The sequence below is a fragment of the Loxodonta africana genome, chromosome 9 (genome assembly GCF_030014295.1).
Source record: "Loxodonta africana isolate mLoxAfr1 chromosome 9, mLoxAfr1.hap2, whole genome shotgun sequence".
Lineage (NCBI taxonomy): Eukaryota > Metazoa > Chordata > Mammalia > Proboscidea > Elephantidae > Loxodonta > Loxodonta africana.
Window position 1 is genome coordinate 50,058,963 of NC_087350.1, and position 21,916 is coordinate 50,080,878.

Consider the following 21,916-nt stretch of genomic DNA (forward strand, 5'->3'; position numbering starts at 1 on the left):
TAAGCCCTGTAAAATTCCTATCTAATCTTTCAAGTTGCTCTTGTCAGTTTGATGCCATATAGATCATTCTGCAAAGAGAATAATGCTCAAGGCAGACACTCTTTAGTAGTTAAGCTAAATAATTTTTTTGGTTTTAAGAAGACTGCAAGGGATATTTTTGGTTTAATGTTTAAAGATTATCTCAGGACAATAGTTTCAGGGGTTCATCCAGCTTCCATGGCTCCAGAGAATTTAGAATCCTAGAGAATTGAAATTCTGTTCTGCATTTTCCCCCTTTTGATCAGGATTTTTCTGTAGAATCTTTGATCAAAATAATCAATAATAGTATCCAAGCACCATCTACTTCTGGTCTCATGGCAGAGGAGGCAGTTAGCCACACATTCTATATCCTCGTCGTATTCCTGACTCTCCTTCTTCCTCTATTGCTTCAGGTAATAGAGACCAGTTGTCATGCCTTGGATGGCTGCTTGCAAGCCTTTAAGACTCCAGGCACTGCACAATGAACTAGGAGGTAGAACAGAAGCACTGAACATGTTATTGAAACCATGACCCTAAACCTCCAAACCAAGGAACCAAATCGCATGAGGTTTTTTGTTGTACATAAGCAGCCTCAGCTGTTAATCTTTTTGTCATTATTGTAAATATATCTGTTACACAGCTTTTGCCAATTCAACTTTTTACAGGTGTACAACTTATTGACAGCACTTAAAATTATCAGCTGTGTAGCCCAACCCTTAATGCAGTTTTTCTATCACAACAAACCGAAACTTAGTACTCCATAAGGAATAACCCCCTTTTCTCCCTCCCTCGCACTCCTAGTAACCACTAGTAAACCTTGGTCCCTATACGTTTGCCTTTTCTTATCTTTTTAGATAAGTGAGATCATACAGTATTTGTCCTTTTGTGATTGACATCATAATGTCTTGAAGTTCCATCCATATTGTAATGTGTATCAAGTCTTCATTTCTCCTCCTGGCTGAGTAGTGTTTCATTGTACATATGTACCACATTTTGTTTATCCATCTCTTGATGGGCATTTAGGTTTTCACCTTTTGGCTGCCATAAATAGTGCTGCAGTGAATATTGGTGTACCAGTATCTGTTTTGAGTCTCTGCTTTCAAGACTTTTGGGTATATACTTAGTAGCAGAATTGCTAGATCATACAGTAGTTATATTTTAGTGTTTTGAGGAACTGCCACTCTGTTTTCCACAATGGCTGTACCATTGTACATTTCCCTAACTATGTCCTCTTGACTCAAATGGAGGATGAGGCCACGTGGAGCAGTGGAAAGAACCAGGACTTGGGAACCGAACAGCAGTGGGTTTGAAAAATGGCGTCTCAACTTAAAAACTCCCTGACCTTGAACAAGCAACTTTACCTCTTACCTCTCCTAGAGTATGTTATATAAAGCACCTAGCACAGTTCTTGCAGAATAGTAACTGAGAGGACAGATTCTGGAACCCGACTTCCTGCGTTCAAATTCCAACTTTGCCACTTTTTAGCTATCTGATTTTGGGCAAGTTACTTAATCTTCCTGTGTTTCAGTTTCCTCATCTATAAAGTAGAGATAAACATAGTTTATTTCTATTCATAAGGTTGTCATGAAATTTGAAGTAATGTACACAGAGGATGTCTAACCATGCTGGGACATAGTTGGTGCCAGTTAGTGTTAGTTGTGGTGTTGATGGTGGTTAATACTATAGGTGCTCAATAAATGGTGATTATAATTGGCATCATACCTGTCGGGCCTGAGGAGAAGCTTGCACCAAATGATTCTTGGTTCTTGAACCTGTTGAAGCAAGAGCAGCAGCGAGCCTTCTCCTAGGATTTCACCTTTTCTCTTCAGCAGCCTTGGCCTTGAGGAAATGATCCACAGGAACATACATTCAGCACCCCTCTTCTCTCTGCGCTCCACCATTTCAGTAGACAAACAGCAGTGACAGTAGCCGCCACTGCTTGACATCTCCACTCCAGAGTCCACTAGCCTGGTTTCCACACCCTCCTCTTTCCTCCCGTCCTCCTTTCTTTATCCCAGTGATGACAGCCCGGGATTCTCTGATGCCCCAGGAGCCTCTCTGACTCTCCCTCACTCCCCACATTCTGTCATTTGCCTAGTCCTACTACTTTTGCCTTTAACGTGCTTCCTCCCAACCCCCTCCCATCCTTCCCTGTGGCCAGGGACACCAGTCTTCCAACTGGCCTCCATGTCACCGGACTGCCTCCTCCTTCCAACCAAGAAGGAAACCTAGGTCTCCCAGGCCAGGGACCGAAAAGGTCTCTGCTTCCAGGCTAGATTCTGCGGACTCTGTCTTCAATAGGGGGATCTGTGTGTGCACAGGAGATGGCCTCTTACTGCAGACTGCCTTAGGCCTCCTGGACTGGAAGCTGAAAGAGGCTGTTTGTCCAGCAGGAGCAAAGAGGGTTCCGTGGGACCACACGTTCTGCTTTAAGTAGGGTGAGATTATTTAAGTACAAAGGGATTTTTCCTGTCAGGAAAGATTCCCCTCCAGGTTCCTTTAAATAGTGACTCCTCTAGGCAGGCATGTGTTTTACAGATCATTAACTACTTGACTGAAAGCCCGCAGGGCAGAGAAACTTTAAAGTGTGGGGAGCCCCTGCCAATCAATTCAGAATGAAGATAAAGTATCTCTGGAACTAGCAGTCAATGGGAAAATGTGATTTGATTCAGAAAAAAATCTAATATTACACGCAACTTTTTTTGCCTGTTGTTTAAGTGGTGTTCCACCTGTCTGCCCCTTCCTGTTCTCTACCTCTTCCCCATCTTGAACCTAATGCATTAATTCTCACATCTTTATTCCCAAGCCCCAGACTTGGGGTTCCCCCATATGAACAGTGTCTGCACAATAGCCCCAGGAAAGGGCGTCATTGGGGAAGTGTTCTTATGGCTGTGCAGAGCTTAGGCGGTTGATGCAGAGATACAGCCCGTAATGGATGAACTATACAGTAACAATTTGCAGATAAAAATAATAGAAGTTAAAGCGTACTTTACATGATAAAAGAAAGATGGAAGAGGACGAGAGTCTGTTGCATCTGAGATCGTTACAAAAGTCCTGCTTTGTGAAGTAGGCTTTGTGGAAAAGATTGATGCAATAGGGAGTGACCTTGGCTTGGAGCAGGAGCTAGTGATGTATGTATGAGCATCCCTCTGCTAAATGGACCCAGATTTGTAGCACTAATATACATGGGAGCCCAGAACCAAACTCAGTACGGCAATAAATCAACAGCCACTTTGGGTGTCATTTCTGGTTTATATTCCACTATTGTTCTATCACTTTAATTCATGTCACTATCGTCTTTTCATCTGGAACAGTTTTATATAATTTTCCAGTGGAGTTACCTGACAAATCCTATCAAATTAACAAGGTGCATTAACAATATTGACTATATGGCTTTAGGAGTTGCAGGGCCATAGTACAAAATTTTAAAACCGTGTCTTCCTGGTGATGATTTTTCCCCTCTCTATTTCTGAGAAAGGGATGTGGAGCAGGGTTTATTTCCACATAAGAGATATGCACATTTATTTTGCTCCGCACATTTGTTTTGCTCCGCTCATTTTGACTTTTGTAAATGTCAAAATAAGCCAAAGAAGGAAGAAAAACACACGCACACTACCAACAGCCATGGCTTAAGTACTTTTCTTCTTTCAGGGAACTCTAGAAACGCCCAGATCTTTAACGATTAATGACCAGATTGGAAGGAAGAGTGTAACTGTATAGTCATAATCTATTTTAAGTGAAATGTAATAAAATTGGTCTTCTGGTACGTTCTCACCGTCCTGAAATCACGTAGACCTGCACGTCCAGAATCAGTTGGACTTAACGACATTATGCCTAATTGAAATATGATGTACCTGAAATATGTCTAATGAAAAATTCCAGCATTCAATTAATAAAAAACTGCAGATTACTCATCTTTACCCAAGACCACACAGTAATGACCAGGGTTAAGCAACCATCACTACATTCTGTCCTCTGAAGACAACCAGGGAGTCTCTGCTGTAGTCTGTCTTACACAGCCTTCTGCCTTTGTCTAATGGTAATTTGGGATTTATTTATTCACAAAATAAAAATGAACAGAGTGTGTAGCAGACCTAATCATTAGGATTCTGTTTGTATTTGTTTTCTTTTTTAATTTTAAATTTGTTTTCAGGTTATGGTTGTTGTGTTTGTTTTTTATTGAGCTGTTTCTTTTATCTGTACTTGCTAAATTTTTTCACGTTCCATTCAAATATTTCTATTGCTAAAAAGATTCGTAGTATGAAATATGCCAACTTTGATTCTTTTTTGTTAAAGTATGTATAGTTTGCTGTTTTAATTCTTATATCCTTTCTTTATTTTGCTTTTTTCGCTTTGACCCTGACCTTTAAACTATGACCTAAAAATGTAATTACGTTTAAGGTTCCATGTGGGGCTCACTCTGCAAGGCACACTGAAGGTTTTTGCCTCACTTCATAAACAGATTCCTCAATTTTCAGCAAGAGAGAGAATTGAGAGAGTGTCTGGCCTGGCTGGTGTGTGTCGGGCTGAGCATATACTGCTCTGTAATACCGGGAGAGCAAATGTGGTGCATTTCCCAGGTATCCCAGGGCACCTTGCATCCCTGGTGTTACCTTTGTTCCCCTAACGCTTTTATTCCCAGTCACTGCACAGCATGTTATGTCTTTCGCAGCTCTGAAAATACAACTCGAAGTGCCAGTGTTTAACATGCTGAATTCCTATTATAAAGCGTTTATTGCGTAAAGCTCACATTCAGTGCTAAGCCTCTCCTCAGCAGAGAAGCAGTGACCTCCAAGACATGAACTTGGAAGGTTGTTTGTAAAGGACCCCTTGATCCAGTTGCAACTTCCTTTAAATATCTCTTGGATAATTATTTAGAGTCATAGAAAGGAAGAAAGAAATTTTCCCTATTCTCAGTGTGTAAGAGTTTTTCAGATCAGGAACTCTTCCTTGGTAGCTTAGCTGTTTAGGCATAGGTGATATTACAAATTTTTTAAATTTATCTCTTCAACTCAGAACTTCTTTAAAAAAAAAAACACTGATCAAAATTGTATCTTAAACGAATCTTATTTACTTCATTACAGCATGGAGGTATATTTTTTTTCTATCTTGTATCTATATTATGTCTAAGAAGGTGTGTGTTACTACCTTTATATATTTTTGCTTATTTCTCCCCAACTCGCTCACCCAGAAAACCAGACTGTACAACTTCTCTGTGCCATTTGGAGTTTCCTTGAGCCTGTTTTAAGAAGTCTGTGTGATATTCTCCAGAGCCCTAAGAGATCACTCATGTTCATCCAATTTAGGATTTGTAAAGTAGGTCAAATTATTACACACACTGAAAGCACTCACGCCTTCCACTTTTGTGGCTTCTTTTTTGTCCTCCCCTTGACCTTACAGGTATCTCTGGAGACAAGGTCGAAATAGACCCGGTTACGAATCAGAAAGCCAGCACTAAGTTTTGGATTAAGCAAAAACCCATCTCAATCGATTCTGACCTGCTCTGTGCCTGTGACCTTGCTGAAGAAAAAAGCCCCAGTGAGTAGTCCCTTTTATTTATGTCTCCTTTCTCTCTTCCCCCTCTCTTCCCCTCTGTGTGCTGGGTGCCAGGAGAATATATTGCCACCGTGTCCTTTTTTCCTTGGGTCTGTTTAATTCATTACCAGAAATTTCTTTTAATCAAACGGGATTGTATTGTGGTGCCCAGAGCCTGACACGAGCCTCCATCCTGTTTTGTCTTGATGCCAGCAGAGAACTTCACAGCCCTGGCTCCTGACCTCAGCAGGCCTTCCCAAGGGACTGTGGGTAAGGAGGCAGATTCCTGCTGGGAACTTGCACCCACCAAGACCCTCATTTCACTTTGTGCTCTCTTCCCCTTCCCACTTGGGGGACTTGACCAGTCAAACCTGGCTTGCCTGCCTTCTATGCCAAATCAAGGGAAGCTGGGGGATTTCTCTTGGCAGCTGAAGACTAAATTTAGATATCCATCATGCCGGAAGTGTCAGCACTCCCCAGATTATTGGCAGCTGCGTGACCTCCCAGCTCATAATTAAACTCCTTCCTGATCCTACAGAAGAGATCTGCTGCCGGGTTGGTGTTCCTCTGCTTAAATTATCAAAGTGGATATGGTCTGGTTGTATTTTGGCATTTTATATTTTTGCAGTTAAGTAATTGAGCTTAGCATTTAGATTAATCATTTTTAGGATTCTAGTCCTATCAGGGGTTGGAAAGGACACATAGATCACACTGAAATTCCTCCGTGGAGGAAAAAGCTTGAACTATAAAAGGATTCATTAGCTGCCTGGAGAAGGCTGTTAAGACAATGGTTCCCAAACCCTGGTACAGACCAGCGTTACCTGCAGAGTCTATTTAAAATGGAGTTACCCATACTCCACACATGTAAATTCTGATTTAGTAACTTGGGGTAGGGCCTCAGTTTCTAATTTTTTTAATCCCTGTATGTTACAATGTTTACTAAATTAGAGAACAAATGTTATAAGGAATTACATACTCAAAGAAACAATAAGATCGGTAAGGGCCAGCAAGTGCTTATAATGTGGCTCAAGTCTTTGAGGAGCCTAAGGAGCACTGAACTCCTGAAGGGGGCTTACAGATGGGCACATGTCATATTGCCTCATTTATGAGTGGGTATTTTTTTTGTGTGTGTCAAATCCAGCTATGCTTGGCTACTTATTCTCCTTTCAACTCAGCCTGTAGCTTGGCAAGAAGGGAGAACTCAGTGGTACAAGGCAGGGCAGTAGTAAAGCTATCCCTAACCCTTTCCCACCATTGTTGTCATTCCAGTGAGGCCTCTGGCTCTGCAAGATGGCTGCCAGAAGAACCTGGTGATAAAATTGCCTGCTGCTCTGGGGCCCTTGCCCTGCAGCTGCTGGATTCCCTTTGCCTTTGGATAAACATCTTCCTAATCCCTTTCACTCCACCCTGTTGACCAATTAAAAAAAAAAACAAACCCTTTGCCATCGAGTCAATTCCGACTTACAGCAACCCTATAGGACAGAGTAGAACTGCCCCGTAGAGTTTCCAAGGAGCACCTGGTAGATTCAAACTGCAGACCTTTTGGTTAGCAGTTGTAGCACTTAACCGCTATACCACCAGCATTTCCGTTGGCCAATAAAGATGTCGTTACTCTGGCATCTTTCTTCTAGGAACTCAGGATGCTTTGAAGAGTAACGTCTTGTAAATTCTCCACGTCTCTGAGAAATGAAAGGCAATCACTTACACATTGCATAGATAGAGAAGCTAGAGTAGAAAGGCCAGGGAAATCACTAGAAGCAAGATTCAGATTTCCCTACTCACCCCAAGACTCACACTGTGCCAAGGAAGACAGTGATTCGGGTGCTGAAAGGTAAAGGATGTAACACACCTCACCTAGTAGGGAGCAAAGAAAAGATTCACAGCCACCCACCTCCCAGTTGGCCTTATGGGGTCAGTCAATCAAGAACAAAGTATTACACATCTGTGTGAGTGAGACCAAGCTCCAGGTACTGGGATACAGTGACAAACAGAGTAGATATGGGCCCACCATTTCAGTGTTGACAGTCCAGAAAGAGACTCTTTTGTGTTATTTTCAGACCTATGGAATGGTTCCATGTAAAAAAGGCAGATATAGGTTCCACAAAGGTTTCCTCCCCTCTCTCTCTGGCTCCAGAGATCTAGAAATTGTGATGCTTTCCGAAACAAGAGAATCGTTGCCCCATTAAAACAATTCCTAAGCCCCAGTCACCACAGCAGTGTTTTTCAGACTATGTTCTTCAGAGCTCCAGGGTTCTCAGAAGGACACATGTGTACCTGTGGGTGCATGTGTGTACGTGTGTCAGGAAGAGTTGGGCATAAGGCCCTCCTTCAACCAAGGAACTCTACTTTTTTGTTTTCTATTTAGGGATTGTGTATTTTAAAAGTCACCTGATGCTAAACCTTTAACCAAAAATATCCCCAGAAGTCTTCTTAAAACCATAGTTTAGCTTACCAGTAACAAAGTTCTGCCTTGAGCATTATGCTCTTTTAACAACTATCTATACAGGATCAAATTGACAACAGCAACTCAAAAGATTAGATGGGAACTTAGGGGGCAGTGAGTGTATGTTAATAGGGAGGAACAACTCAGAAAAGGAAGGTGAGAACAGTTGAACAACTTGAAGAATGTAATCAGTGTCATAGAATTGTAGGTATAGAAACAAATTGGCATATGTTCTGCTGTGTATATTTTCAACAACAAAAATATATTTTTTTAAAAAAGTCATCTGATAAAAAGATTTTGCTACTTGAAAAAAAAATGCTTTAAAAGTTGAAGACTTAGTAAAATTCAGACTCCTCAGCGTAGCCCTTTACAGACACTGACAACCAGCTGACCAGTCCAGCCTCATGGCCCATAACTGCCCATCCCAAACTTAAGCCGTGGTCACTGTGAACTGCTCACACACAGACATGCCTTGCATTCTGTGCTTCTGCTATTTCCACTGCCTGGAAGACACTTTCCACACTGACTCTCCCTCTATCTTACGGACATCTCACCTCTCCATAACCAGCCCACGCATTTTTCAAGATCCAGCTCCGCTGTCAGCCTCTCTCTGTAACTTTGCCCCCAGAAGTTCATACACACCTCTGGTAAAGTACATCACACACACTGCGGTATTTGTCTGTTGCAAGTCTGTCCCTTTCACACCCCGGCCTCCATACTGTACTAGTTGACCCACAGGACCTGGTTTCTAAATCCTTAGCCCTACCTAACAGCACCTTGCAGTGTTGTCCTCAATGCATGTTTATTGACTTGAAATTGAATTTAGCGAGGCCAGAGATTTAGACACCAAGAATTGTTCAATATAATTCACATTGTAGAGTGCCCAAACAAGGGTGTATCACATGATTCGGTTTATGTGCTGTGTGTTTTGGTTTGGTTTGGTTTTTTGTTATTGTTGTTGTTTCATGAATTCCAGTATCCTCATCAAATTAATTCAGTGACTTCATCTAAAAAGTTCACCTTCACATCACAGAATTAATCCACAGGGATTCCTCCTCCTTCCTCCTCTTTTCTTTTTTTAAGGATTAATGGTAATTCTTTTTATCTTTTGTGTCTGTTGAACCTTAGAAAAAAAGTTATTTTAACAGCAGTAAAGAAATGAAAGTCACTATATTTCATAAGTTTGGCCTATGATTTTTATCAGCACAGTGATGTATGTTGGTAGCTGAGTTTACATCAAAAATTATTCTTGGGGCCTTCTTGAATGAATTATGGCAAAGAGAGAGAGTCTAGAAGTAGATAAGGTTTTTGATTTCTGCAATATATTTCCTTTTTCATGTTTTTATCTCTCACAACACAAGTGCCTTGCCGAAGACTGGAACGTGTGACCAACTGGAATAATTTAGTTGTGAAAATAGAGCAGACGTGTTATTAAACAGCCTTCTTTACAAAAAGGCATTAAGTGTGGGGAGGATAATGAAGTTGTCCCCAGTCTTACGTGAGACATGTTTGTCATAATTTTGAGCAGAAAAGAAATGGTTTTTAAAACATTCAAATGTGGCCAGTTTGCAATGTTTATCAAGAAAGCCGCTGTCAAGCCATTAATTTGGTCGTCATAAGTAACACAACTCAAGTTTAATTGATGCCATATCCAAAAAGTGTCTGAATAGCTGACTTGGCAAAGGGACTGAGCGTTAGAGCACCTGCAGTGAAACACATAATTACATATATTGTGGAATCAGAAAGACCCAGACTCTGCAGCCGTACTTCATAAATAGCAGTTCTGTGCCTCTCTCCTTTACCCTCAACTTCTCGCTCTTAAGCCTTTCTCAGAGGGAAGATTTATTGCTCTGTCCCTGTGAGTGTTTAAAGACCTGGAACTTAATGACTAAATAGATACATGCCTTAAAAAAAAAAAAAAAAGACCTGAACATATAAATATGGACCCTTAGAAGAGTTGGTTGAGAAATTCTTTGTATCACAAAAAAAAAAAAAAAGCCCTGAGAAATTAAGAATAAATAGATTTTAAAAAGGAAAAATCTGCATGCTGCCATTATTATTTAAATCAGTCTGGGTTTGCCACCTCTTAGGCTATCTTATCCTATTTTCAAAGAGTGTCACAAACCTCTAAAAGATGAATTAATTCTAATTCATTTTAAGGGAACAAAGATGTGTACAGCACAAAGGAGGGAGAATGTTTTCATATCAGAAGCTACGACAAGTGGGAATTGTCTCCGAGAAAGAATTTCCCATCCTTACACTGATCCAGGCACGGGCTTTGAATGTAATGGGTTCTCTTGTTAAGTGCTAGCCTCAAATTCCAACAGTGAAACAAAGCAAGGAACCTTTCTGTGAAATTAGCACCCATCAGAGACTCTGGGACCATATTTAAATAAAGGACCAGGCTTAATCATGCCTGGTCTGGTTTCATCATAAGAAGATTGTGCAGGTTTAGAATCCTTAAAGGAAGCATCCTATCATTAAGAAATAAGATTTAAACCTTAATAAAGTAGCTGTCGTCTTTATAGCTGAAAAAAGCTCTGTATCTCAATTAACTATAGATAATATAAAATCTTAAGGAAGCAACGTAATAGAGGTAACCTGATTATGTTCTCTTGCAATAGTATAATTTAAAGGAAATCTGATTCTGTTAATGCTGGTTATGCTGGTGGGGGTTTGTTTGTTTTGTTTTTTGTCCAAAACACCGAATGTAAAATCAGAATTTTTAGGGTTTATGAGTTGACCACAACTGCAGGAGACTGTTAAACCCTAGTGAATAGAACCTGCTGGAGATTTGAGATGAGCTTCTGTTAAGGCTGTGAGTTATATTAGTTGGGTTTATTGGTAACCTCCTGCTTAAATGAATCTTCCTTTTCATAAGTACTTGACAAGACCTGTAAAGTAGTGTATTTAATTTACTAATTAAATTAAAGCTACTGAGTAATGATTTGTCCACATTGATTTGGCTTAAATAGAAAAGATCAGCATTGTTGTGATCTTCAGCAACCTTAATGGCCAAGCCAGTTAGACACAAAGGCCTCTTGTGTTTTCTAGGTCAGAAGTACATAGGTAAGCCCAGGCTGTAATTGAATTGCCTGCACTGCACCTCGCAGTCACAGATTTCCTTTGCCTTCCCATTCCATTGTTGCACTGGGGCTTAAGAGAATGTTAACGTGGTAATAGGCACAGGGCCTTCCCCATTATACGTCTTGCTATCGAGCGGTTCTGCATGACTAGTTAAAGAAGATGGCAAGAAGATTAATGAAAGCAAGGCTAATACAGAAGGGGGTACTTTTGCAAGACTTCTACAGAGGAGATATTAGAGCTGAACCAGAGCTTGGCTTTTTCTTTATCCTGTGACCTTTGAACCTGCCTTACTGTTGAGAGCTGCCAGTGAAGTCGACATTTTGATTGATGTTGGTACACGAGTCAGTCTTTCCCATTGAATTCCACATCTGCACGAAATAGCTTTTCCAGCAAAATTCGTACTGCCAAATTCGTGATAGCCAAATTGATGGCTGAAATGCTTTTATGTAGTTTTCATTTAAACCTAAAGGTATTTGATGGTTTAATTCAGTAACCAGTTTCCATAGGTTATATACATTCACCTGTATGTTCTTAATGGGTTCATCAACCCATAGTGAAAGACCCAAAGTAAAACTGTTTGCAGACAGCTCCAGGAAGGCTTTATGGGGAAGTAAAAGCAGTCATCACACAAACCCTTCACCATTCTTAAAAGAGAAAAATCAGTCTGAGGGCTCAGGGAAACTGTCTTTCAGGTTTGTGTAAATAAAGCAAATCATCTCACTAGTTTTTGGAAAACTGGGCGTGGGAAAGCCTGAAATCTTGCCTCTGCACCTCACCTGAACTGTCTCATTCCTCCAGCATGGAGACTGTCTTGATCCACCCAGGTGCTAGGTTGCCTGACTTTGCCCTTGGTACACTAGTGTTCCATCTGAAGGATTGTTATGGGCTACTTGCAGGGCTTTGAACCAGTTCATTCTGATTCGAACCGCTGCTGAGAATTTGCTTTTCTACCCCAGATACGCTGAATCAGAATTTACATTTTAACAAGATCCCCAGGTGATTCTTATGTATAGTAAATTTTGAGAACCACTGCTCTACTAGTGCTTCTCAGTATTGGTCCCTAACCAACAGCATTAAGAGCTTGTTAGAAAAGCAAATTCCCAATAGGGGTTTGAACCAAAACGAACTGGTTCAAAGTCCTGGCTACTTACAGGACATGGCTACTTACAGGACAGCCGTGTGCAGATAAAAGCCCCTTCATTCATTTTCACTAACTGTGTTACCTTGTTTGTGGAGCTGCAGGCTTCTAGTGCGTGTGTGTCTGTATGCATGTGCAGGTACAAGTGTATCTGAATATACCTGTGTGTGCATCCCTTACCCACTCTCGCAACAGAGGGAGAATGACAGAAGGACTCAAGTTTTGTTACTGAATTAACTTGGGTGCACCTCAGCCCATACACTGAATCCTCTGACCATACAATTTCTTCCCTTTTGACGGGGAATTCGACGGAGAAAATGCACACCACACTCACAGAAACAGATGTGACAGGCATTCCAGTTCCTAAAGGAGATGATACCCAGAAATTTTGCTGGAGCAAGAATTTTGTTACATTCTTTACATACTCATGACAATGTGTGAAAGGGGAATGAGGGTGACGTTATGCCCTACTGGTTGAAAGAGCTACAGTCCCGAGGAGGTTAGGTGGCGGTCCATGGCAATGCTGGCATATTCTGGCCCCACTAATACTAAGGAAGGCACCTGCATTTACACTAAAATGGACCTGCAGCCCAGGAGGGCTACAGCCCAACCTCAGACTCCGTTGAGTCCCAGGAGGTCCAGGTGCTCCAGACATTAGGTGGGCAAGCTGTTGGGTTTGTATGCTTTTGACAAGGACTTATTCCTAAGTTCCAGATCAAATACGGTAAGTACTGCCTGATTACAGAACACAACTGACTCTAACATATTAAATGCCCCAGTTATTGAATTGCCTTTTCATAAGAGTACTCTGGAGCACAATCAGGAGCAGGCAATGCCTCATCCTTTTAACAGATATGTTTCCTAGCCCTATTAAAAGGGGTCTTCATCTATCCTGTCAAAGGGAGTCTGCTGGGGTTTTTTAGTTTAATTACACTATCCAATTAAAACTCCTTGCTGCATTTGGATGCGCCTCTCCTTGGGCCTGAGTGGATATGACATTTACAAGGCTCGCCTTTCAGGCAGACAATAGTGTGATTGATGAGGTGCATGTTCAGTGAAGGAGGCGAGTGGCTGTGGAAGTGCTGCTTAGTGCATTTTGATTTATTTATCGTTTCCTTTTCCAAAACAAGAGAGCTGCTGGGGAGACAGGTTTAGGCAACCAGGGGGACCACCTCAGTTTTTCCAAGTTTGTGGGAGGGAAGGACCTGGAGTGAATGTGCCACAGGATAAATGTAGAGAAGAAACTAAGTGTGGGGCCAGCTTGCATCGTTTAATGGCAGACTACATTCTTAGGTTCTCTGACCCAGTTTGGTTTCCACCAACCTTGAGCTGTGATCTGCTGTTTAATTGACCATCTCTGTTTCAGGAAACAGTTCACTGAGGCTAGGCAGCATTGGCCAGGCTCCTGAGACCTCCACTGGTGGGAGCCAATGCCACATGTGTCCCATTGACTGACCTTGTCATCATTAGCTGACATCTGACTTTTGCACTAGGCATGCCTATTTATGCACCCAGCTGCAACCTTCAGAAATCCAGCAGTTTATACCCAGGGGGTGTAGTCACTGCTCAAGGACTCTTTCTTTAATTTTGCCTGGGTATGTTGAGCTTTTTTTAAAAGTGCTACTGGAATTTGGAATCGGCCAAGAGCAAACATGGCTCTTCAGCAAAGAGATGTGGAGGCACAATGGAGAATGTCTCAGGATTGTAGTGACAAGGCAAACCCAGCATCTTTATCTTAAACTAGCATTGCTCTTTACTCTCAGCATATGATGGGTGGGACCAGTGTGCTTATCTTTGTAGTTCCGGGAAAAGAGGTGTTTCACAGCAGTGTGTGGTCTCTGAAAGGGTCAACACTATATGAATTTTGGAGGCAAGAGATTCCACTCTGAGCCCCAGATAGATGATCAAAAGAATACACCTCTCATATTATGATAAGGTACTCATAGTTGTTCATAAAGGCTGTTTATGGCATGTTTGCTAACTATATAATATGTAAGAATGTGTTTGTGAGAAATATTGACTGAGTCTGAGGCACTCCGGATTGTCTTAACATTGAAAACTTTTTTTCCCTAGGACTTACTAAACAAATAATTTGCTTGTGGTGATTGGAACATTTTGGGAGCGACAACTTTCTTTTCTCCTGGGAGAAGCCTTTTTCTAAGTTTTCACTTATTATTGACTCGGGCCTTATGGCCCCATAATGATAAAACAGTTACCTAGGTATAATGAAAATTTTGCATACGTTTGCATTTTCCTCGGTTTTTACTGCCATTTCCTCAGATTGTTTCTTTCCTTGATTTTAACATCAGAAGAGATCCTAATTGAGAAGGGATAAGGGCAAGGACTGTCCCCTACTGAAAAACTGTGAAGAAATTTCTCAGATGTATAAATGATGGGAAAAACCTGTTTTCCCTTGCCTTCTCCCAAGCTCCAAATTGTGTTTTCATAATAAATGAATGGGATGCTTAGGTTTAAAGGCATTTTGGTAACACGGGAAAAGTAAGCCCTACTTTCGTTAAAATCAAAATGTATATTGCTTACGAGGCTCCTACAGGCAACTTCGATGAGAGCGTAACTGGTACCAGACTTACTCTTCTGTCATAAACAACTAGAAAACTGAACAAAATATATGAAACTGTTTTCAGACATTGGACAACAGATAGCATAGGACTGTGATCCTTGAGAGGAGGGAAATAAGTACGGTGAGACCTGTTATCACCTTAACCATCCACCTGGAAACACTTTCTGATCTGTGGCCCTGGCAAGGAGAACACAGTAGTCTAACTGCGCTGGGGAGATTGAGGCAACTGAAATTTGCAGAGCAGAGTATGGAAAGGAGGGAGCTATGCTGAGAAAGTGCTCTAGAAATTTGCATGGGCTCCTCTTTTGAATCTTTCACTGCATACGAAGCTGTGCATACCTAGGGTGGGGCCTCACAAGGCTGAACAAAGAACAACTACTGGGGAGCTATAAACAGAGTTCTGACCAACCAGAGGCACTTAGTAGAAACTAGAGAAAAGCCATGTGTTAGGAGTAGGGCGCAACTAGTCCTAGATTAAATATTAGTCCTTCCCTAACGAAGTTTTAAAAGGAGCCCTGAAAAGACCAAATAAATTAGTCTGCAAGTAAGTTCACTGCCTGCCAGAACAAAGCCTGATACTTTCCAAAGGGAGACAACAAAATGCAGACACTCAACTGTGTAACATTTATAGTGTCCAGCATTCAGTAAAATATTCCTTAGACATGCAAAAAAATGTCTCCCATAACCAGGAGAAAAAGCAATCAATAGAAACAGACCCAGAAATGACAGAGATGATAGCAGATACTTTAGTTATTATAGATATGTTCAAGAACTTAAAAGAAAACAAGAATTCAAAAAGGAGAGAAATGGAAGCTATTTAAAAAAAAAAATGAAAATTCTAGAGCTGAGAATACATGAATCAAAAAATGTACAAATGGGCTTAAGAGTAAACACTGCAGGTAAAAAAAATCAGTGTGTTATCTATTGCTGCATAGCAAATTACCCCCTCTGCCCCCAAAAAAAATTCAGTGGCTTGAAACAACAGTCACATTTATTATCTCACAGTCTTACAGAGGCAATAGATGGTCAGGACCTGGGTGAGGATTATGGGCACAGGATGGAGAGGGATGGAAGATGTGCATATGGAAAACTCTTTAGAGGATCAAATGTCTGGAATTTGACTTGGTGAGTGGTGAGGCCTCCCACTGAGCTAATGGAGCTTTTGATTTAAGGGAAATGTTAACGTCAGTTCTGGACATGCTGCACTGCAGGCCAGGTGCAGATGGCAGTTGTAATGCCTGGTTGTGGCTCTTGGGACGGTAGAGGAAGGTCTAGGCCAGATACCTGCTTTGGAATCATCAACATAAATAGTAATTAAAACCGTAAGGGGCAAACCTGGCAGAGGAGAAATGTAGAGTTAGAAGAGATGAAGGCCAAGGATAGAACACCATCATTTAACAGACAGATGGAGGATAAGAAGTTCACAAAAGAAATATGAGAAACAGATTGACTGGAGAAGTTGACTGAATAATCAGATGAATGTGGCTTCGTGGAGGCCCAGGAAAGAGAGGACTTCAAGGAGAAATATCAAAATACAGCTGAGAAGTCAAGCAAAATAAAAGCATAGAAGTATCTACTGGATCTCTCAACATAGAGGTAGTAACATTAGCAACAGTGTTTCTTTTCTCCAATAAATTTGATACAGGAGGAAGGGAGATCACGTTACCATGGGAGTTTTTATGATTAAAAAAACTAAAAAAAACTTTTTTTTTTTTATGATTAGAAAGCAGTAATTATGTTTATATATACAGGAGCAAGTCTGAAACATGCAGGCAGAAGAGTTAAATTGGTTAGGTGTGGTCATTACAGTTCCCTAGGGGCCCTGCCACTGTTTGACACACAGGAAGGAGCAGCTCCTTTTGCCAGTGGGATTACATGGAGCTGAAGCTCCCTACAGGCAGCTCTGAATTGTTGCTTGCATCGGAGACTGGACCTGGAGGGGGTTTTCAGCCCAGAGACCAGGGAGGGGGTTACAGCCAGGCCTTTCCTCCCAGGGCCTACAGACAGATATGGTTTTATCTAAAAGAATGTGTGTTCTCTTCCCTTTCCACGAGAAATCCATTGAGAGTTTTTCCATCCTCTTCCAGGCCAGAGGGACCAGAAAAGATCAGATCCTGGAAACCCACTCTCTTAAAAGTGTCCATGCCTGATGTAAAGGAATCAAGAATGAAACCAGCTCCTCAAGGATGTTTGTCATAGTCTGATTTATAATACTGGAAAATTTATAAGTAATATAAATACCCAACGAGAGACAGGTAGCATGAACTATATGGCACAGAGCTACTTGTTGGAATAAAATACAGCAATCGAAAGAGATGGTTATGGAGACTATGTAGCAACAGGAAAAGGGCTATAGTATAATGTTAACAAAAAAAATTTTTTAGTAGACATTCTGATTACAACTGGGTGAAGATAGACACGTGAGAATGACTAGAAAAGAGATGAATGTCATTGCGCTAGGGTGTTGGGATTATGAGGTGTGTGGGGGTTGGAGGTTTTTTCCTCTTCTAAATTTTTAGTGATTTTTAAAACATTTTATAACTTTTTAATTGAAAAGGAAAGAATCTCTTGTTTTTGTTTTTCTTGGCGAGTGGTGACACCTGAGATTTTAGACAAAGGTGGGTTGCAGGCTCAATTTGGAAATTCCAGCTCCAGCCAGTCATTGCCAACCTCAGTCATCACTGGCAGGTTGTGTTAGAAGGGGCCTCCTTTGAAGCAGCATTCCATTGTTACATTTGCAGTGGAAATCTGGGAGCATTTCTTTTAGCAGAGGATAGAAGCCGCAGTCCCTGTGTGCTTAAGCTTGTCCCACCTTCTGGTAACAGCAGCCTTTTCAGAATGGCCGCTCTACTGAATTGGCCAGAGGAACCTGTTTTTTCAGCACAGCTATTTTAGTTAAAACTAGTAATGTAGAAGATAAATTACAGCCCAAAAGCTTAAACGTCTTCCATTTCTGACATTTGTGCTGCTAATTAGTTTTTGCTCCGTGGTATTACATTCCAACTTCTGTTTTACTTTGGAAAAAAATACATAAATAAATACATTTTTACATCTCCGGATTTTTATTTCATATATTCAGAGGCAGATACGTAGTGTCAATATCTGTCCTGAGTGTGTGGCCATTGCTTAGATACCACATTAAAAAAAAACATTATACACCGTTACATTGCATTTTCTTCCTACAGTACTATAGTAGCAAGTCTTCTCAAAGAAGACCAATTAAAAACAGAATCTTCAAAATAATGAGCGTTTTATTTCTAAGTATTCCATCACAGTTATAAGAATTACCACCATCACCCAGTAAGCCCCTGATATATCCAAGCAGTGGATGGGACACCATACAGAGGCTCTGTCTTCTATTACAGCTGGGGAAACCTGGGTGCGTGGAGTGCAGGGCCTGGCAAAGTTCCCACAGCTGAGCCTGGGCAGAGGTGGGATTTCAGCCTTGATCTCTCTAATTCCAGAGCCCAGGCTTTTGTCATGCCTTACTTTCCGAACAAAATTTAACAATCCAAGAAAAATGATTTGAACTAACTGGAATATTAGACTTTATATTTTCTTTAAAATTATACTAATAGACGTAATTTTTTTTCTCAGCTGACATTTTACAAAGACTGTTGCTCCCGTGGCTTACCCCTTTGTTTTGTTTTCTTTTTATATTTTCCTTTAAGTGGAAGTTTATAAATCAAGTCAGTCTCTCATATAAAACCTTATATACACCTTGCTATATATACTCCTAGTTGCTCTCCCCCTAATGAGACAGCATTTTGCTTCTCTAAACCCTGTTTCTGTGTCCATTCAGCCAGCTTCTGTCCCCCTCGGCCTTCACATCTCCCCTCGAAAGAGGAGCTGCACACATAGTCTCATGCGTCTAATTGATCCAAGAAGCTCACTCCTCACCAGTATCATTTTCTGTCTTATAGTCCAGTCCAATCCCTGTCTGAAGAGTTGGCTTTGAGAATGGTTTCTGTCTTGGGCTAACAGAAGGTCTGGGGACCATGACCTCCAGGGTTTCTCCAGTCTCAGTCAGACCATTAAGTCTGGTCTTCTTACGAAAATTTGGGGTCTGCATCTCACTGCTCTCCTGCTCCTTCAAGGATTCTCTGTTGTGCTCCCTGTCGTGGCAGTCATTGGTTGTAGCTGGGCACCATCTAGTTCTTCTGGTCTCAGGCTGATGTAGTCTCTGATTTATGTGGCCCATTCTGACTCGTGGGCTCATATTTGCCTTGTGACTTTGTGTTCTTCATTCTGCTTTGCTCCATGTGGGTTGAGACGAATTGTTGCATCTCAGATGGCCGCTTGCTAGCCCTTAGGCCCCAGACGCCACTCTCCAAGATAAGATGCAGAATGTTTTCTTAATAGATTTTATAATGCCTGTTGACCTAGATGTCCCCTGAAACCATGGTCCCCAAACCCCTGCTACGCTGGCCTTTGAAGTGTTCGGTTTATTCAGGAAACTTCTTTGCTTTTGGTTTAGTTCAGTCGTGCTGAACCTCCCCTGTATTGGTGTGTTGTCCTTCGTTTTATCTAAATTAGCTCTTGTCTACTATCTAATTAGTGAATCCCCCTCTCCCTCGCTCCCCAGTCTCGTAACCATCAAAGAATATTTTCTTCTCTGTTTAAACTATTTCTTGAGTTCCTGTAATAGTGGCTTCATACAATATTTGTCCTTTTGCAGCTGACTAGTTTCACTCAGCATAATGCCTTCCAGATTCCTCCATGTTATGAAATGTTTCACAGATTAATCGTTGTTCTTTATTGATGCATAATATTCCATTGTGGCTTACCCCTTTCTGATGAAAACTGCAGCAGTTCTTTGAATTTTCAAGGGTAACTCTGTCCCACCTCTGATTCTCTATAATGCCCTGGGACAGATGTTGGCTGCAGCTGAGGAGGTAGTTTGACCCCTTATCTTCCTTTACCTGAGATGAGCCTTCAGGTAGCTGAGGCCAATAAAGTATTTGAGAACAGACTTGTCTTACTCTGTTTCCATCAGCATTGAAATGCCTCCCCCTTCCCAGACACTCTGGTGAAAATTTACACATGGCATAAATCACTCATGTTTATTGAAAGATTCATTTCAAGCAAGAGGTTAATTAACTTGTTACACTCTAATGTATAGGTCTTGGACTAGCTGAAATTATACAAGTGTGAATTCTGCTTATTAGCTGTTATTCTGTTGTAAAGCATCCCCCAGCTCCCACCAACACTATAGTTCTCAAATTGATCCCTTTCTCAGCACCCTTTTTGCCCCTGTCTAGGTCAGAACCACATATACTCCTACCTGGATGACTGTGGCAACTGGGCTCCCTGCCCTAAAACACAGTGTGATCATTTATGTCTTGCTTAAAACCCACTAGTGGCCCCATCAGCTGATGAGTCTAGGTATTCCCAGCCCTTTGTACCCTGTTCCTGTACCCAAGCCCAGTCTGCTCCCACAGAGGCAGTACTGCCTCTTGTCTCCCTCCATTTGCCCATGCTGTCTCCTTAGCTTCGCGCCTCCTTCCTCCTGCCTACCCCTCTCCACCTCCCACCTTTACCCAGCTAACCCCCATTCCTCCTCTAAGACTGCTCAGGTGTCAACTCCTCAAAGACACCATCCCTTATGCCCCTTCAGCACACGGGCAGCCACCTCCCGCCTTGGTCTCTCCACTGCAGCTCCTTGCGCTTACCTTAATGCTGATCATACCTGACTCTTGACATTCATTTCTCTGTCCTTTGTATTAGTCTAGGAGCCCTGGCAGCGCAGTGGTTAACAGCTCGGCTGCTAACCCAGAGGTCGGCAGTTTAAATCCACCAGCCGCTCCATAGAAACCCAATGAAGCAGTTCTACTCTGTCCCATAGGGTCGCTATGAGTCAGAATCGACTCGATGGCACCAGGTTTGGGTTTTTGTGTTGTTATTTTTATACTAGCCTATACTCGTATAGGGCCTGATCTGAGGAAAACTGCCTTTCTGGCCAAACAGCAAAACAAAGGATTCCCTGGAGTGAGGGGGAAACTACTTAGAACAAAAACTTTCTCTTGCAGTAAGTTGACCCCTTGCCTCATGGCTGCAGCGTGGATGAAACATGGCTGCTGATCTTAACCTGAGCATGTAAACTAGAGCTCTCCCCAGGAGAGCTAGAAGAAGCCTCGCTGCTGTGGCTGTCCCACTGAACCTTAACCTGGGTATTAACAGCTATGACTAATTGTTCGCAAGAGGGCTAGTTCATTCAGATTCAAACACAAGTATTGAGATAACTGTTCCTCTCTGTGTTGTCTCCTCTTAGAGGTGTAAATGCCTTTACTGGAAAGGACAAATAAATCAGAGGCTTAAGAGAAATGGGGAGGGGTGGGACTCTTTGATCATTTTTATGCATTTCGCTCTTCCCAGGTGGGCTCTGGAATGAGGGATGGGGACAAGTGAGGGCCACATGCAGCGTGCAAACATAGCATAAAAAAAAAAAATTTTTTTTTTTTAGACAGTAAAAATACAGAATGTTGGATGTTTGGGGTCACCTGGCCCAAATATGCAGTTTATCAGGAGACTTGGCATGGGATGCTGTCTTTTTCTTGTTACCATTGTGCAGATGAACCACAGGCCTCCCCTCTGTGAGCCCGCCCACGGTTGATACGCTCCATAGGCGCTGGGCGTCCCTGCCTTCCCGAGGCTCCTAGCCCCATGCAGACTGCATAGCACATATGCCATGTATAGATTTGGCTCAACGTCAAGAGTGCAGAAAATGTGTTTATTGGTGTCTCAGTTGTTCAGACAAAACGTGCTCTGGCATCTTGGGGTATTGTCTTATTTTGTCAGTGACGAGTGGGAGCAGGTGGCGTAAGACAGTCCATGAGATCACTTATCAAAGTGGTCAGTGAACCCCGAAGCTTAAGGTCTACAGGCCTCCCTAAGACCTTCTGGTCCTTTCTAGCCCCAGGCTCTGGTGTCTGTGTCTGTCATGGGCAGGTGTTAGCAGTAAGGCCCCCTAGAGGGGGTGTCTCTGTTTGTCCTTCACAGCCCTGTGTCCTCCGTAGATGGTTCTGCTTGGTCATAGCATGGCCAACAAAGATAGCTGCATTGTTTTTCCACACAGTGGCATTACCACACTAGGTTCTAATGTTCCCGGATGGGT

General features: G+C 41.9%; 1 protein-coding gene across 17 annotated transcripts in view; it reads left to right on the top strand.

Annotated features, from left to right (window-relative positions):
* The window catches only part of MAPKAP1 (MAPK associated protein 1), a 270,012-nt gene that overhangs the window by 240,790 nt on the left and 7,306 nt on the right, over positions 1-21,916 (top strand). For 9 of the 17 annotated variants that reach the window (XM_023544921.2, XM_023544926.2, XM_023544923.2 and 6 more), the window contains 2 exons: positions 5,419-5,556; positions 5,767-5,823. In XM_023544921.2, coding sequence (XP_023400689.1) covers positions 5,419-5,556; positions 5,767-5,823 — 195 coding nt within the window. Of the gene's footprint in view, positions 1-5,418; positions 5,557-5,766; positions 5,824-6,822; positions 9,923-21,916 lie in introns of those variants that run through there. The other 8 variants (XR_002785003.2, XM_023544927.2, XM_003407733.3 and 5 more) reach the window with 4 other exon arrangements.